We start from the raw sequence: 16,446 nt of genomic DNA, 5'->3' as shown, positions 1-16,446 counted from the left end.
CATAAAGAGAAGAGAGAGAAAGAGAAAGAAAACTTACTTGAAGAAATAAAAGCTGAAAACTTGCTTAAACTGAGGAAGAAAACAAGAAGATCCAGGAAGCACGCAAATTCCCAGACAAGATGAACTCAAGGAGGCCACATCAAGGCACATAATAACTAAAATGTTAAAAATTAGAGGGGCACCTGGGTGGCTCAGTTGGTTAAGTATCCAACTCTTGATTTAGGCTCAGATCATCCCATGGTTCATGAGCTCGAGCCCCAGGGGAGGCTCCCCGCTGACAGTGCAGAAACTTCTCTGCCCCATGTGTGCTCTCTCTCCCAAAATAAATAAATTGTTTTAAATTAAAGATAAAGATAGAATTTTAAAAGCAGCAAGAGAGAAGCAACTAGTTACATATAGGAAAAAATCCATAAAGCTATCAGCTAATTTTTCAGCAGAAACTTTGCAGGCCAGAAGGGAGTGGCATGATATATTCTAAATGCTGAAAGGAAAAAAACCAACAACCAAGAATACTCTACCTGACAAAGTTATTATTCAGAATTGAAGGAGAGACAAAGAATTTCCAAAAGAGTTCATCACCACTAGACCGGCCTTACAAGAAATGTTAAAGGGACTTATTTAAGTGGAAAAGAAAAAAATCATAAACTAGAAGTAAAAAAATTATGAAAGAAAAATTTCATTGGTAAATTTACAAACATATAGTAAAGATAATAGAGCAATCATTCATATAGCTATTATGAAGTTTAAAAGACAAAAGTAGTAAACACCAACTACATCTAAAATAATTAGCTAAAGGATACACAAAATGAAATGATGTAAAATATGACATCAAAAACATAAACATGGAAGGAGGGAGTAAAATTGTAGTGCTTTTAGAATGTGTTTGAACTTGGGGCACCTGGGTGGCTCAGTCAGTTAAGTGTCTGACTTCAGCTCAGGTCACGATCTCACGGTCCGTGAGTTTGAGCCCCGCGTCGGGCTCTGGGCTGATGGCTCAGAGCCTGGAGCCTGCTTCCGATTCTGTGTCTCCCTCTCTCTCTGCCCCTCCCCCGTTCCTGCTCTGTCTCTGTCTCAAAAATAAATAAACGTTAAAAAAAAATTAAAAAAAGAATGTGTTTGAACTTAAGCAACAATCAACTTAAAATAGACTCCAATATATGTAGGGTGATATATGTGAACCACATGGTAACCACAAATCAAAAATCTATAACAGATACACAAAAAATAAAGAAAAAGTACTCCAAGCACAACACTAAAGAAATTCATTAAATGACCAGGGAAGAGAGCAAGAGAAGAAGAAAGAAACAGAGAAGAACTACAAAAACAATTAGACATTTGACAAAATGGCTTTAAGTATACACCTAACAATAACTTTAATTGGACTAAAAGGGACTAAATAGTCCAATCAAAAGACAAGGGTGACTAAATAAATAAAGAACAAGACCCATCTATATGCTGCCTATAAGAGACCTACTTTAGACCTCAAGTCACAGACCAAAAGTGAAGAAATGGAAATAGATATTCCATATAAACATTAGTGAAGAAAAAACTGGGAAAGCAATACTTAAATCACATAAAATATACCTTAAACTTTTTTTTTTTTTTAAGAGAGAGAGAGCACACATGTGAGTGAGAGAGAAAAGCAGAGGGAGGGAGAGAAAGAAAGAGAGAATCTTAAGCAGGCTCTATGCATAGTGTGGAGCCTGATGCTGGGCTTGATCCCATGACCCTGGGATCATGACCTGAGCCAAAATCAATAGGCAGTCAACCAACTGAGCCACCCAGGCATCCCCAGACAAAATAGACTTTAAAACAAGACTATAACAAGAAACAAGTGTATCACATAATAAAGGGATCAATCCAACATTTGTGAATATTTATGCACCCAACAAAAGGCATCTAAATATAAAGTAATATTGACAGACTTAAAGGAAGAAATTGACAGCAATACAGTAATAGTAGGAGACTTTTGTTTTTCTTTTCTATTCTAATGTATTTTTTATTCAAATTTTTATTTAAATTCTACTTAGTTAACATATGGTGTTGTTTTCAGGATTAAGAGATTAATCACTTACATATAACACCCAGTGCTCCTCACGTGTGCCCTCCTTAATACCCAACACCCTTTTAGCCCATTCCCCACCCACTTCCCTCCATCAACCCTCAGTTTGTTCTCTATTGTAAAGAGTCTCTTATGTTTTGTTTCCCTATCTCTCTCTTTTTCCCTGTTCCCATATGTTCATTTGTTTTCTTAAATTCCACATACAAGTGAAATCACATGGTATTTGTCTTTCTCTTTTTTCACTTAGCATAATGTATTACATTAAAATGTACATAAAATATATGTACATATATGTATATAAAATGTATATTGGTGGGGCGCCTGGGTGGCTCAGTCGGTTGAGCGTCCGACTTCAGCTCAGGTCACGATCTCGCGGTCCGTGAGTTCGAGCCCCGCGTCGGGCTCTGGGCTGATGGCTCGGAGCCTGGAGCCGGCTTCCGATTCTGTGTCTCCCTCTCTCTCTGCCCCTCCCCCGTTCATGCTCTGTCTCTCTCTGTCTCAAAAATAAATAAACGTAAAAAAAAAAATTTTTTTTTAAATAAAATAAAATGTATATTGGGGGGCACTTGTGTGGCTCAGTCAGTTAAGCATACAACTTTGGCTCAGGTCATGATCTCAAGGTTCATGGGTTCAAGCCCCACAGCTCAGAGCCTGGAGCCTGCTTGGGATTCTGTGTCTCCTCTCTGTCCCTCCCCCACTCATGCTCTCTCAAAAATAAATGCTAAAAAAGTAATAAAATAAAATAAAATGCATATTGGAATATACAATAGAATATTATATGTATATATGTATATATATGCATGCCACATCTGCCTTATCCATTCATCAGTCAATGGACATTTGGGCTCTTTCTATAGTTCCATAGTTTGGCTATTGTTGATAATTCTGCTATAAACATCAGGGTGCACATACCCCTTTGATTCTGTATTTTTTTATCCTTTGGGTAAATACCTCGTAATGTGATGCTGAATTGTAGGGTAGTTTGATTTTTAACTTTTTGAGGAACCTCCATACTATTTTCCAGAGTAGCTGCACCAGTTTGCATTCCCACCAACAGTGCCAGAGGGCTCCCCTTTCTCCGCATCCTTGCCAACAGCTGTTGTTTACTGTATTATTAATTTTAGCCATTCTGACAGGTGTGAGGTGGTATCTCATTGTGGTTTTGATTTGTATTTCCTTGATGATGAGTGATGTTGAGCATCTTTTCATGTGTCTGTTAGCTATCTGGATGTTTTCTTTGGAAAAATGTCTATTCATGTCTTCTGCCCATTTCTTAAATGCATTATTTGCTTTTGGGTGTTGAGTTTGATAAGTTCTTCATTAATTTTGGATACTATCCCTTTATCTGATATGGCATTTGCAAATATCTTCTCTGAGTCCATTGGTTGCCTTTTAGTTTTGTTGATTGTTTCCTTCCCTATGCAGAAGCTTTTTACCTTGATGAAGTCCCAATAGTTCATTTTTGCTTTTGTTTCCCTTGCCCCCAAGACATGTCTAGTAAGAAGTTGCTATGGCCAAGGTCAAAGAGGTTGCTGTTCTCCTCTATGATTCTGATGGTTTTCTGTCTCACACTGAGGTCTTTCATACATTTTGAATTTATTTTTGTGTATAATAGTAGGAAGCTTTAATACCCCACTTATATTAATGGATACATCATCCAAACAGAAAATCGACACGGAAATATTGGCTTTAAAGGACACATTAGACCAGATGGACTTAACAGATATATATGGAACATTTCATCCCAAAGCAGCAAAAGACACATTCTTTTCTTTAAAAAAAAATTTTTTTTTTTTAGTGTTTATTCATTATTTGAGACAGAGAGAGACAGAGCACAAGGAGGGGGGGGGGTGGGCAGAAAGAGTGAGACACAGAATCCAAAGCAGGCTCCAGGCTCTGAGCTGTCAGCATAGAGTCCGACATGGGGCTTGAACCCAAGGACCATGAGATCATGACCTGACCCAAAGTCAGACACATAACTGACTGAGCCACCCAGGTGTCCCAGACACATTCTTTTCTTAAACATTTTTTTTAATGTTTATTTATATTTAAGAGGGAGAGAGATTCAGAGAGAGGGAGACACAGAATCTGAAGCAGGCTCCAGGCTCTGAGCTGTCAGCACAGAGCCCCACGCAGGGCTCAAAGTTATGGACCGCAAGATCATGACCTGAACTAAAGTCAGACACTTAACTGACTGAGCCACACAGGTGCCCCCACATTCTTTTCAAATGCACATTTAACAATCTCCAGCATAGGTCACATGTTAGGCCACTAAATAAGTCTCAGTCAATTTAAGAAGACTGAAATCATATCAAACATCCTTTCCAACCATGGAAAGGTATGAAAGATATGAAATTAGATAGAAATAAGTTACAAGAAAAAAGCTAGAAAAAAAAACAACCCACAAACATGGAGAATACACAAACATGGAGAATAAACACCGTACTACTAAACCACCATGGGTCGATAAAGAAATTAAAGAGAAAATTAAAAAATACTTTGAGACAAATGAAAATAGAAACAACATAGTCCAAAATCTCTGGGATACAGCAAAAGCAATTCGAAGAAGGAAGTTTATATCAATTCAGGCCCACCTCAAGAACCAAGAAAAATCTCAAATAAACAATCTAACCTTACAACTAAAGGAACTAGAAAGGTAAGAATAAGCCAAGCCCAAAGTTAGTAAAAGAAAGGAAATAATAAAGATGAGAGTGCAAACAAATAAAACAAACAAAACAATAGAAAAGATGAATGAAACTAAGAGCTGTTCTTTGAAAAGATAAACAAAATTGATAAACCTTTAGCCAGACTCTCAAGAAATAAAAGCGAGAATTCAAAGAAATCAAAGAAATCAGATGAAAAATAAGTTACAACACCACAGAAATACAATTATAAGAGACTACTAGAAAATTATGCCAACAAATTGGACAACTGAAAAGAAATAAATTCCTAGAAACACACAATCTTCCAAGACTGAATTATAAAGAAATAAATCTGAACAGACTGATTACTAGTAATGAAATTGAATCAATACAAAAACTCCCAACAAAGAGAAGTCCGGAACTAGATGGCTTAACAAGTGAATTCTACCAAATATTTTAAAAGTTAATACCTATTCTCAAACTATTCCAAAAAACAGAAGAGGAAAGAATACTTCCAAATTCATTCTATGAGGTCAGCATTACTTGACACCAAAACCAAACATAGACACCACAAAACAAGAAAATTACAGGCCAAATCCCTGATGAACATAGATGCAAAAATCTTCAACAAATATTGGCAAACCTAATTCAATAATACAATATAGTCTTTAATTAAAAGACTATATACTATAATCAAGTAGGATTTTCTCTAAGGACACAAGGATGGTTCAACATCCACCAATCAATGTGATACACCACATCAAAAAAAATTAAGGATAAAAATCATATGATCATCTCAGTAGTTACAGAAAAAGCATTTGACAAAAATTGAACATCTATTCATGATAAAACTTTTAATAAATTGAGCATAGAGGGAATATACCTCAACATGATAAAGGTTGTTTATGACAAACTCACAGCTAACATCATACTCAATGGTGAAAAACTAAACACTTTCTTCCAAGATCGGAAACAAGATTGGGCACCTGAGTGGTTCAGTCAATTAAGTGTCTGATTCTTGATTTCGACTCAGGTCATGATCTCATGGTTTGTGAGATCGAGCCCTGTGGCGGGCTCTGTGCTGACAGTGTGGATCCTGCTTGGGATTCTCTCACTCCCTCTCTCTCTCTCTCTCTCTCTGCCCCTCTCCCACTCACACACACACTCTCTCTCTCTCAAAATAAACATTAAAAAAAAAAAAAAAGAAACAAGAAAAGGATGCCCACGGTCACCACTTTTATTCAATCACACAACAAAAAGCAATCAGCCACAGCAATCCCACAACAAAAAGAAATAGAAGGCATCCAATTTGGTAAGAAAGAAGTAAAACTTTCATTCTGCAGATGCCATACTATATATAGAAAACCCTAAAGATTCCACCAAAGAACTATTAGAACTGATAAATGGACTCAGTAAAGTTGCAGGATACAAAATTAACATATAGAAACATATTGTGCTTCTATACAGCAATAACAAACTAGCAGAAAGAGAAATTTTTTAAAAATCCCATTTATAATTATATAAAAAAAAAAAAATACCTAGAAATAAATTTAACCAAGTAGGTGAAAGACCTGTACTTTGAAAACTATAAGATAAAACAAATTGGAGATAACACAAATAAATGGAAAGCTGCTCACAGACTGGAATAAGTGATATTGTTAAAATATCCATACTATCCAAAGCAACCTACAGATTCAGTGCAATCCCTATCAATATACCAATAGCACTTTTCACAGAACTAAAATGAATAATCCTAAAATCTGTATAGTACCACAAAATCTTCAGCCAAACAGCTGAAGCAATCTGAGAAAAACAAAGCTGGAGGTTTCACATTCCTAGATTTCAAACTATAATACAAAGCTATAGTAATCAAAGAGTATGGCACTGGCACAAAAACAGACACATATATCAATGGAACAGAACAGAGATCCCAGAAATAAACCCACACTTATATGGTCAATTAATCTACAACAAAGGAGGCAACAATATTCAATGGGGAAAAGACAATCTCTTTAATAAATGGTGCTGGGAAAACTGGAAAGCTACAGGAAAAAGAATGGAACTAGACTGCTGTCTTATACCATAGGCAAAAATAAACTCAAAATGGATCAAAGACCTACATGTGGGACCTGAAACCACAGAAATCCTAAAAAAAAGCCATAGGTGGGGTGCCTGGGTGGCTCAATTGGTTAAGTGTCCAACTCTTGATTTCAGTTCAGGTCATGATCTCACAGTTGATGAGTTTGAGCCCCACATCAGGATCTGCACTGACAGCATAGAACCTGCCTGGGATTCTGTCTCCCTTTATCTCTGTCCCTCCCCCACCTCAAAAAAACACATTTTTTTAAAAAAGAAAGAAAACATAGGCAGTAATCTCTTTGACATCAGCCTTAACATTTTCTAGATATTTCTCCTCAGACAAGGGAAACAAAAGCAAAAATAAACTATTGGGACTACACCAAAATAAAAAGCTTTAAAACAGCAAAGGAAAGCATCAACAAAATAAAAAGGCAGCCTACTGAATAGGAGAAGATATTTGTAAATGACATATTTGATAATGGGTTAATGTCCAAAATAAAAAATTTATATAACCCAACACCCCCCAAAAATCTGATTAAAACGGCAGAGGACCTGAACAGACATTTTCCCAAAGACATACAAGTGACCAACAGACATACAAAAAGATGTTCAACATCACTAATCATCAGGGAAATGCAAATCAAAACTACAGAGAGGCATCATCTTAACATCTGTCATAATGGCTAGTATTGAAAAGACAAGAAATAACAAGTGTTATCAAGGATGTAGAAAAAAGGGAACCTCCATGCACTGGAAAAAAAGGGAATGTAAGTTGGTGCAAGCACTATGGAAGACAGTATGGAGGTTCCTCAAAAAATAAAAAATAGAACTACTCTATGATCCAATAAATCCACTTTTAGATATTGACACAAAGAAAATGAAAACCCTAATTTAAAAATATATATGTACCTCTATGTTCATTGCAGCATTATTTACCACAGCCAAGACATGGAAGCAACCTAAGTATCCATTGATAGATGAGTGGATAAAGATGTGGTATACATGCAATAGAATATTTCTCAGCCATAAAAAAGAATAAAATTTTGCCATCTAGGACATACATGGACCTAGAAGGCATTATACTAAGTGAAATAAGTAAAGATAGAGGAAGACAAATACAAAATATGATTTTACTTACGTATAAAATCTAAAAAAAGAAAGCAACAAAACAACAGAGTCATAAATACAGAAAACAAAGTAGTGGTTGCCAGAGGGAAGGGGATGAGGGAATGCGTGAAATAGGTAAAGAGGATTAAAAGATACAAATTTCAGTTATAAATTAAGTCATGGGGATATAAAGTACAGCATAACAAATGTAATCAATAATATTGTGGGGCACCTGGGAGGCTCAGTTGGTTGAGCGTGGGACTCTTGATTTCCCTTCAGGTAATGATCTCACAGTTCATGGGAAAGAGCCCTGCATCAGGCTCTACGTTGCAGAGCCTGCTTAGAATTCTCTCTCTCCCTCTGCCTCTCTGCCTGCACTCTTGTGGTCTCTCTCTCTCTCTCTCAAAATAAATAAATAAACGTAAATATATATATATAGAGAGAGAGAGAGTAATAAAATTATATGGTGATAGATGGTAAGTACAGTTAATGTGGTGAGCATTTCAAAATGTATATAGATTGAATCACTATACTGTACACTTCAAATTAATATAATATTGTTTCATCTATACCTCAAATTTAAAAAAATTAAGAATTAAGTAAGTATATGTACAACACTGACAACAGTGCTTGGCACACAGTAAGCACCATATAAAAATTTGTTAAAATCACTTTTACAGTACTTTCATTTCTTCACTGTCACTCACTCATTCTGATCCCATCACTTTACCATAAACAATGTTTACTAAGAATATCAATGGCCTCTGTGTTGCTAAATCCAACATATGTTTTAGTCATCATCTTACTTGAGGTCTATGCAGCAGTTGATAATCAATGTTAACACTCTCTTCTTATCACATTCTCTTTCCTAGTCCAAGACTTCAATTACCACCTACCCACCAGGGTCTTACCCACCTTTATCTGTAACCTAAACCTCTCTTCTATGCTCCAGGCCCCACAGGCCAGTGGTTACCTGGACATCTCCCCTCGGATGTCTCAAAAGCATCTCATATGCACTGTCTCCAAACTTGAGCCATGATCTTTCTCTCCCTACCCACTTGTCTTTGAATATTCCATTTTTTCAAGCCCCTCTTCACCTGGCTGACCCCTACACTTACTTTAGATTTTAGTTAAGCATCACTTTCTCAGGTAACCCTCAGATCAATGCCCTCAAAGAAACTTCCATAGCACCTCTCTACTTCACACCTACAATTAGAAGGCAAGCTTCACAAGGGCAGGGATCATGTCTGTCTTCTCACTACTATAGTCCAGGACCTGAATGAGGTAGCCTCCAGGGCATTTTCATTTGCATTGGGGTCTACTGCATTCTTTAACCAGTATTAACTGTGTGCCCTTGGTGCCAGGCTAAGGCACTACTAAAATAGTTAAAATTTGACAGAGTGCAAAGCTGTCTAGCAGGGGAGACAATATTTAATCTATCCCCCCAAATTACTTTGAATTGCGAAAAAAGGATCATTGATCACTTTTTTTTTTTTTTTTTTTAAGCCTAAGGTGATTTGTCCCTTGAACAACCAACACTATGCACATCCTGTAATAACGCTATGGGTCCGGGTAACCGATGCAATTGTGTGGGATTTCTACCATTGTGTTTACACTTTACTTATCACTTGGGTACTGGTACCCAATCCTACCTTGGCAAGCCAACTGCTTTTAACCCAGCACTCCTGTGTCCCCAGTACACAGAGAGGAGTTTGCGAAGAGGTCACCCGTAACCCCAGGCGGCCACAAAGCCTCTGAGGAGTGTGAAGGCGGGACAGTCCGGGGAAGGAAAAGCCGAGGCCTGTGCTTGGGTGGGTTTTTTAGTGAATAGTCTGCAGCTAAAGCCGGGAGGGGTAAATAAGGCTGAAAAAGAGAACCTAGCACAAGCTGCAGTTTGGATAAGAGTGAACAAAGACCAAGCCCCGCAGCACACCTTCCGGAGCCCTGGCGCTTGTAGCTGAACAGAGCCAGTCCCGCGAGACTACAACGAATTCCCAGGAGCTCCCTCAAACTCCAGGTAAACACCCGTAGGGGTGGGGCAAGAGGAGGGCGGCGGCGCGGGTCGCTCGCCTTACAGCGCTAAGGAATCTCAGTTCTCGCGATCTTTCCGGAGCCGACCCACCACGGGGAGTCCGAGTGCGTTGCTGTGGCTTGAGTGTCGCGAGGGCGGAGACTGTATGGGAGGGAGAAGCCCTTTTGGCCTGCCCTACGGAAGCCTGCGAGGGAGGGTGGTGACCGCTGCCCCGTCCAATTGTCCCGATGCCCAGCGCCAGCGCAAGCCGCAGGAGTCAGGAGAAGCCGCGGGAGATCATGGACGCGGCGGAAGTGGGTGTTCTCCTTCCCCGGGACTGGGACGACAGACCCATGGGCCACATCGCGCTGAGGGAGGGAGTAGGGTGAGCGGGGCCCTGCTTCCAGCTCCCTGTCCGCACTTTGCTTGCGGGCCGCAGGCCTGGTGTCCGGGCGCCCAGAGCGCTCTCTGGGCTTCCAGGGCCCTTGCGCGAGCATCGTGGCTAGACCTACTTAGGATCTCATTTTTCAGAGGGGCGCTTGGAGGCCTATTGTAACAGAAACGTGTCCCAGGGTGGGGTGGACGTGGAGCAACAACTGTCCCGGAAGTAGGAGCGGCTGGGGTCACACGTGTCTGGGTTAGGCACGTCCTTCACGTAATCTGCCCCTACACCTCGTCTCGTAAAATTGTAATGTCCACTTGTAGTCGATTTCTCTTCTCAGCAATCATGTTCCTAATGTTTTTACAGGTAATGACAGTACTTAGTAAAGCGATCTGTCGACGTGTTTAATGACCATTTACCGTGTGACAGCTTTAAAGAACGCTTGCCATTTTTATTTATTTTCTCCCTTCTAGTGACCCAGTGACCCAGGGAAGTTTGCAGAGCAAGCGTTTGAGATGAAGTGATTCAAAATCATATGGGTAGTTCCTAATACCTAGTGGTCCTTAAATGCTTTTCAAAAATGAAATTTTGAAGACATCCTACAACTTATGTGCATTGTAGGATAACTGGGCCTTAATCCCTACCCAGCTCCTAATTTTTCTCTTGAGTAATTATGAATTTGTGATAAGCTACGTAAGGAATAGGTCATCTTAACAACATTAGATGGAATAAAAGTTGCCTAAATATGAACAGTACTGATAAATGACCCTTTACTCACACCATGTAATCTACAAATGCTGGCCTCATGCTATCTTGTGTGACTGTATTTCTCTATTAGGGCTGGGTTATCTTTGTTTTTAGGTGTATTTTTTTTTTTTTTATTTAAAAAAAAAACTTGTTCAGTATGCACCTTAACATATCTGGTTTATTTTGGTATAAACACAAACTGCAATATCCATCAGATCTACAGGAGAGCATTCCACCAAGTAGCTATAGACTGACAGAAACTAATTGTTTCATGTATGTTTTAAATTACCTTGTAAAACCTAGGGAAATTATTTTTGCTTATTTTTGATCTGATTAATTATATAAACTGTGCTCCCTTGCAGATTGCATAGGTCTAGATATAAGGTAGGCATTGTGGTGCTATTATGTCATTTTATAGCTAGAAGGATCTTAAGGTACCATTTTAGAAGTAAAGGGAGATTAAAATAAAAGACCACTTGTCTATTCTGTAAGTATAGTTTGTTGTTAATAGTCTGTACCCTATATCGCCTGTTTCCTGTTGCTAACTTTATGTGTAACTAGAAATTAGATATTGGCCATTTCCAACTGCTTACAACCCTGTGTACTGAGGGTAGTTTTTAAAATTTTTTTTTTAAACGTTTATTTATTTTTGAGACAGAGAGACAGAGCATGAACAGGGGAGGGGCAGAGAGAGAGGGAGACACAGAATCCGAAACAGGCTCCAAGCTCTGAGCGGTCAGCACAGAGCCCGACGTGAGGCTCAAACTCACGGACCGTGAGATCATGACATGAGCCGAAGTCGGACGCTTAACCAACTGAGCCACCCAGGCGCCCCTAAGGGTAGTTTGTAGAAACAGGAAGCTGGTGAATTTTTTTTGCTATTTTACAAAGTTGTAGTAGCTTATGTCCAACATTTTCCATTTTTAAAAACTGAGGACATCTGGTGCTCAGAAAGGTTACTCCAAAATGTTGGTTCTCTTTGAACATCTCTTCCTGTAATAGGAAGTTAATAAAACTGTACTTCATCCTACTCCCTTCACAGAGGAAATTTATATCCCTGCTTTGAAGTCATTTAATCTTCTTTTTGAAGAAGGTAGTAAGATGTGTTATACATGTATGTAAATTTTATCTGAGAAAGCTGTTGCATATGGTATATCCATCCAGGAGTGGTGATCTTCAAAAATTAACCACAAACTTTCTATATATAGGTAAATGATAGATTTCCACACTTTAAAACTACTGACTCTCTAATTAATAAACTGGTTCTGAAAGTTAAAATGAATTCATTTTTATATTCTGTTATTTGTATTTACGTGTATACTATGCTATTAACGTTTAAATAAAAAGTCATAATCCAAAAACATTTCTTTGTAGGATTATGCTAAAGAAAGATATGGAGTATCTTCAATGATACAGTCACAAGAAAAACCAGGTTAGTAGCTATATGATAATAAAGCCTTTTTTTTCTTTCTTTCTAATTCCAGGAAAGCACTTCATAAAGTTTTAAGTAAGTTTGGCATAATAACTCTGAAGGCATAACTCTGAAAAGGTTAAGTGAATAAATAACCCGACCAGACACCATAACCCTGCAGAAACATTGTCAATTTGAGGCTACGAATCTAGGAAGGGAAGAAAATATGTTAAAGGAGTATACTTTAAATGGTAAATTATGTTAAAACGATAAGGTAAAAGATTTAACTGAGATTAAGTTCTGGCTTACGAGATAAAACAAGAATGGGTAATATTAACTGCCTTCATTAAATACAACTTTTTTACATGTTTCATGAAACCACCTCCTTTTCCCCCTTGCATTATTATATTTCTTTGAAATTGACTTGTCACATTCTGTTTCTCTCAGACCTGTAGGTTTTCTATTTATAAGCATTTGCCTTCCTTTGTTTGCATTTTTGTATATTTGTATGCATGTAATTTCAGCAGATTTATCTTACTCTTAACTATTTAACAATCTCTTTTCTTTTGGTAGACACCCTCAAATTATTTTTAAGTACTTCTGATTTAGAAGCCTGCCTTTAAATTTAATTTTTGGAAATAATAAATCTCCAGATCAGTTTTAATGTTATTTTGGATTTGATTAATTGTACCATCATAAAATCACTTTACTTCCCAACTTTGTTGACAAAGTATGCATTAAAAGACCTAAATAGTTTGCTAAAAATAAACCATTTCCAAAAGAAAAAAAAAAAGAAAGAAAGAAACAATAGAATAAAAGAATTTAGTATAAAATGAAATGTAAGCAATATAGTATAGGAGATGACATTCTCTTGCCCGGACAAGCAGGAGAGGTGATTTGAGACTTTTTTTCAGCTCAGGTATCTTCCTAAACTGGACTTCCTTGAGCTGTAACAATGAATCTCACTGGTGTTTCAATCTCTTAACATGAGCCCCAGTCACCTGTTGACATAATTACTGTTCCCATTTGGCTGGCAAATTCGGACTGCTGTCTTCCACTTAAAATTTCTTCTCACAGGAGGGAAAAATAAACTATATGTCACCTGGTTACATTACTATAACAGGAGAATACTGCCTTTGGTTTTATCTCTGCTAAAATCCTAATACCTAGTTCAACACCAAGTTTCCTTCTGATCTGTTTCCATTTCTCCAAATTCCTTCATTCTAATGCTAGTGACTTAGACGTGTGGAAGAGGCAGTAAATTTTCAAACTGAAACCCTCCTGCCCCTGATCATTGTCTCAACCAGTCTTACTGGTGAGAGTGTGGCATGTCCTTCAAGGATGTGTGGATATGTTGAAGGTTGGGAAGCCTTATGCTACTTAGTTGGAATGCCACACGAAACAAGGGATGTTGCTCTTTGTTTTCAAAAGTACTATTAGAATTACCCTAATCATGCTGTTTATTTAGAACTTTATTCTTTTAGATTTATGTTACTCTGTTTCATTTGGTTTTGAGTTTTGACTGCCTAGTTAGTGAGTCATTTTGTTTTGTCAATCTTGGCATTTTCAGAATTGTCTTTTAAAATTTTATGCTGCTTTGTCTTTTCTCTTTCACACTTTATTTTGCCTGAGTTTACCCAGCAGTTTTGGAAGTTGGCTTAATTCATAAGGTCTGTCAGCAATGTTTTGCAGAAGTTTTCTTGTGCTACCTCATGGCTTAAAAATTCGTCATTCTTTCTCGTTGTTTCTGGCAATGAGAACCATGGTATACTCCTGTCAATTGAATTATCTCTAAGCTGTGTCTTTGCTTCAAGAGACAAGTTATAAATACATTTAGCAAAGTAGGTAAAATAGATTTATAATTTGATTTTATTATAATATCCTCCCAAAGGTATTTTTAGTAATGTAGTAACTAGGTTTTGCTGCATGTGATATTGACAAATTTGGTTACACTTAGGCAATAAAACTCTTGGGAATAGAGATCTTATATTACTCTGTTGTTATGATGTCATGTCTATTACTGTGTTTTTAATTAATACTTAAATTTTTCTTTAATATTCAAATTACTGCATATTTAGAATAAAATGACTTCTGGATCATGATTGCCTTATATCACTATCTTGACATAATAGTTGTTTTGTCACATTTTTCCTGTTTGGGAGACTCTGGATGGGTGTAGTGTTTTGTCATTAGCATTGGAGGACTCACAGCCTAAAAGGGAATTTATTGGCTCACATAACTATAGGAAACAAAGTATGAGATAGCATACAGCATGATCGGATCTAGAGGCTCAAGCAGCATCTGCAGGGCTTTCTGTCTACACTTTTTTGGCTCTGCTTCCTTTAGGTTACTGGCCACATTCTCTTGTCCATACATCTCAGGTACTGGGAAAGGTGGTGGCTGCAGCCCAGGCCTACACTATCTCAGCTCAGCAACCTCGGGAAAGAGAGCTTCATTCCCATGTTGTCTATAGTAAGTCCCACAGAAGGACTTTATTTATTTTGAGTTACATGCCCTCCCTGGATCATTCTCCGTGTCCTGGTACTATGACTATCCAGGCCTGGCAGAAAGTCCTCCCCTGTGCATAGTTGACTTGTATACCATGGCAGGCAAAGGAAAATACCATGTCCACCTAGGCAAAGGCAGGTAAAGACAAGCTCTATTTTTTTAACCATTGAAGTATTCAAGAGATTTGCGTTTTGAAACTATCTCTTTGACTCCAGTGTAGACTGAGTTAGGGGATCAGGGGAATACCAGTTTAAGGCTGTTGCTATAGTTTAGACAAAAGAAATGGTACTTTGGTTTGAGATGGTGGCAATGAAGATGAATGAGAATTGGATAGATTTTAGAGATGTACTTAGTACAGTTCATAAAACTTGAAGCAAATTGCATATGAACAGTGATAGAAAAGAAGATGTTATCAGAGATTGGAAATTATTTAAGATAATACCAAGTACTTATGCTAGCTGCCAAACCAAAATAATTATGACTTTGTAAATTCTGAATTACAAAATTGTTTCACTTATCTGCTGCAGATCGAGTTTTGGTTCGGGTTAGCGACTTGACAGTACACAGAGCTGATGAAGTTGTTTGGGTGCGTGCAAGGGTTCATACAAGTAGAGCTAAAGGTAAGATTGATTTAATGATTATGGTCCTTTTGGTAAGGATTCTAAGTTTTTTGTTTTGCAAATTCCTCACAGACCAAAGTAAATCTTTCAAAACATCTATTTTCTTTCTTAAATCACTGTGAAATATTAGTTCATGGTTAATTAGTTTTAGGTTCTTATAAGACATCCTTAAAAAAAAATTTGACCTGGGGCACCTGGGTGGCTCAGTCGGTTAAGCATCCGACTTTGGCTCAGGTCATGATCTCGCAGTCCGTGAGTTTGAGCCCCGCGTCAGGCTCTGTGCTGACAGCTCAGAGCCTGGAGCCTGTTTCAGATTCTGTGTTTCCCTCTCTCTCTGACCCTCCCCCATTCATGCTGTCTCTCCCTGTCTCAAAAATAAATAAACGTTAAAAAAAAAAAAAAATTAAAAAAAAATTTTTTGACCTTAAAAATTCAGATTAAATCTAAGACTTTAAGGTACTTTTCTAGCATCTCTCAAAAGTTTGATTTTTTTTTTTTAATTTTTATTTATTTTTGAGAAAGAGAGAGAGAGAGTGTGTGAGCAGGCAGGGAGCAGAGAGACAGGGAGACACAGAATCCAAAGCAGGCTCTGGGCTCTGAGCTGTCAGCACAGAGCCTAATGCAGGGCTCAAGCTCATGAACCCCAAGATCATGACCTGAGCTGAAGTCAGATGCTTAACGTACTGAGCCACCCAGGCACCCTAAAAGTTTAGTTTTAAGTGAAGAGTGTGGTTGAGAAGCTTTTCATTTGTTAATATTCTTGTATTTTAATATTTAGATAGCAAGATAGGTGATAGAGAAATAAGGCTAAGATCAGGTTATCCAATACAGTGGCCACTGGCTACATGTAACCAAATTAAAATTTAATAGTTCAAGT

The 16,446-nt window shown here is 37.8% G+C and overlaps 2 protein-coding genes across 4 annotated transcripts in view; one reads left to right on the top strand and one right to left on the bottom strand.

The window, feature by feature from the left end:
* Positions 1-9,902, bottom strand: part of THSD7B (thrombospondin type 1 domain containing 7B) — a 1,583,569-nt gene extending 1,573,667 nt beyond the window's left edge. The window contains exon 1 of the mRNA XM_045479666.1: positions 9,543-9,902. The gene's annotated coding sequence lies outside the window, so the exon portion shown is untranslated. The remainder of the gene's footprint in view (positions 1-9,542) is intronic.
* A 12-nt stretch (positions 9,903-9,914) lies between these two features.
* The window catches only part of DARS1 (aspartyl-tRNA synthetase 1), a 63,934-nt gene continuing 57,402 nt past the window's right edge, over positions 9,915-16,446 (top strand). Inside the window, exons 1-4 of one of the 3 annotated variants that reach the window (XM_045479671.1) lie at positions 10,113-10,215; positions 10,435-10,649; positions 12,405-12,462; positions 15,477-15,569. In XM_045479671.1, coding sequence (XP_045335627.1) covers positions 10,593-10,649; positions 12,405-12,462; positions 15,477-15,569 — 208 coding nt within the window. In that variant the 5' untranslated portion in view covers positions 10,113-10,215; positions 10,435-10,592. Of the gene's footprint in view, positions 10,287-10,434; positions 10,650-12,404; positions 12,463-15,476; positions 15,570-16,446 lie in introns of all 3 variants that reach the window. The other 2 variants (XM_045479669.1, XM_045479670.1) reach the window with 2 other exon arrangements.

Source organism: Leopardus geoffroyi, chromosome C1 (genome assembly GCF_018350155.1).
Source record: "Leopardus geoffroyi isolate Oge1 chromosome C1, O.geoffroyi_Oge1_pat1.0, whole genome shotgun sequence".
Lineage (NCBI taxonomy): Eukaryota > Metazoa > Chordata > Mammalia > Carnivora > Felidae > Leopardus > Leopardus geoffroyi.
This window is presented reverse-complemented; position numbering and strand designations above follow the sequence as displayed.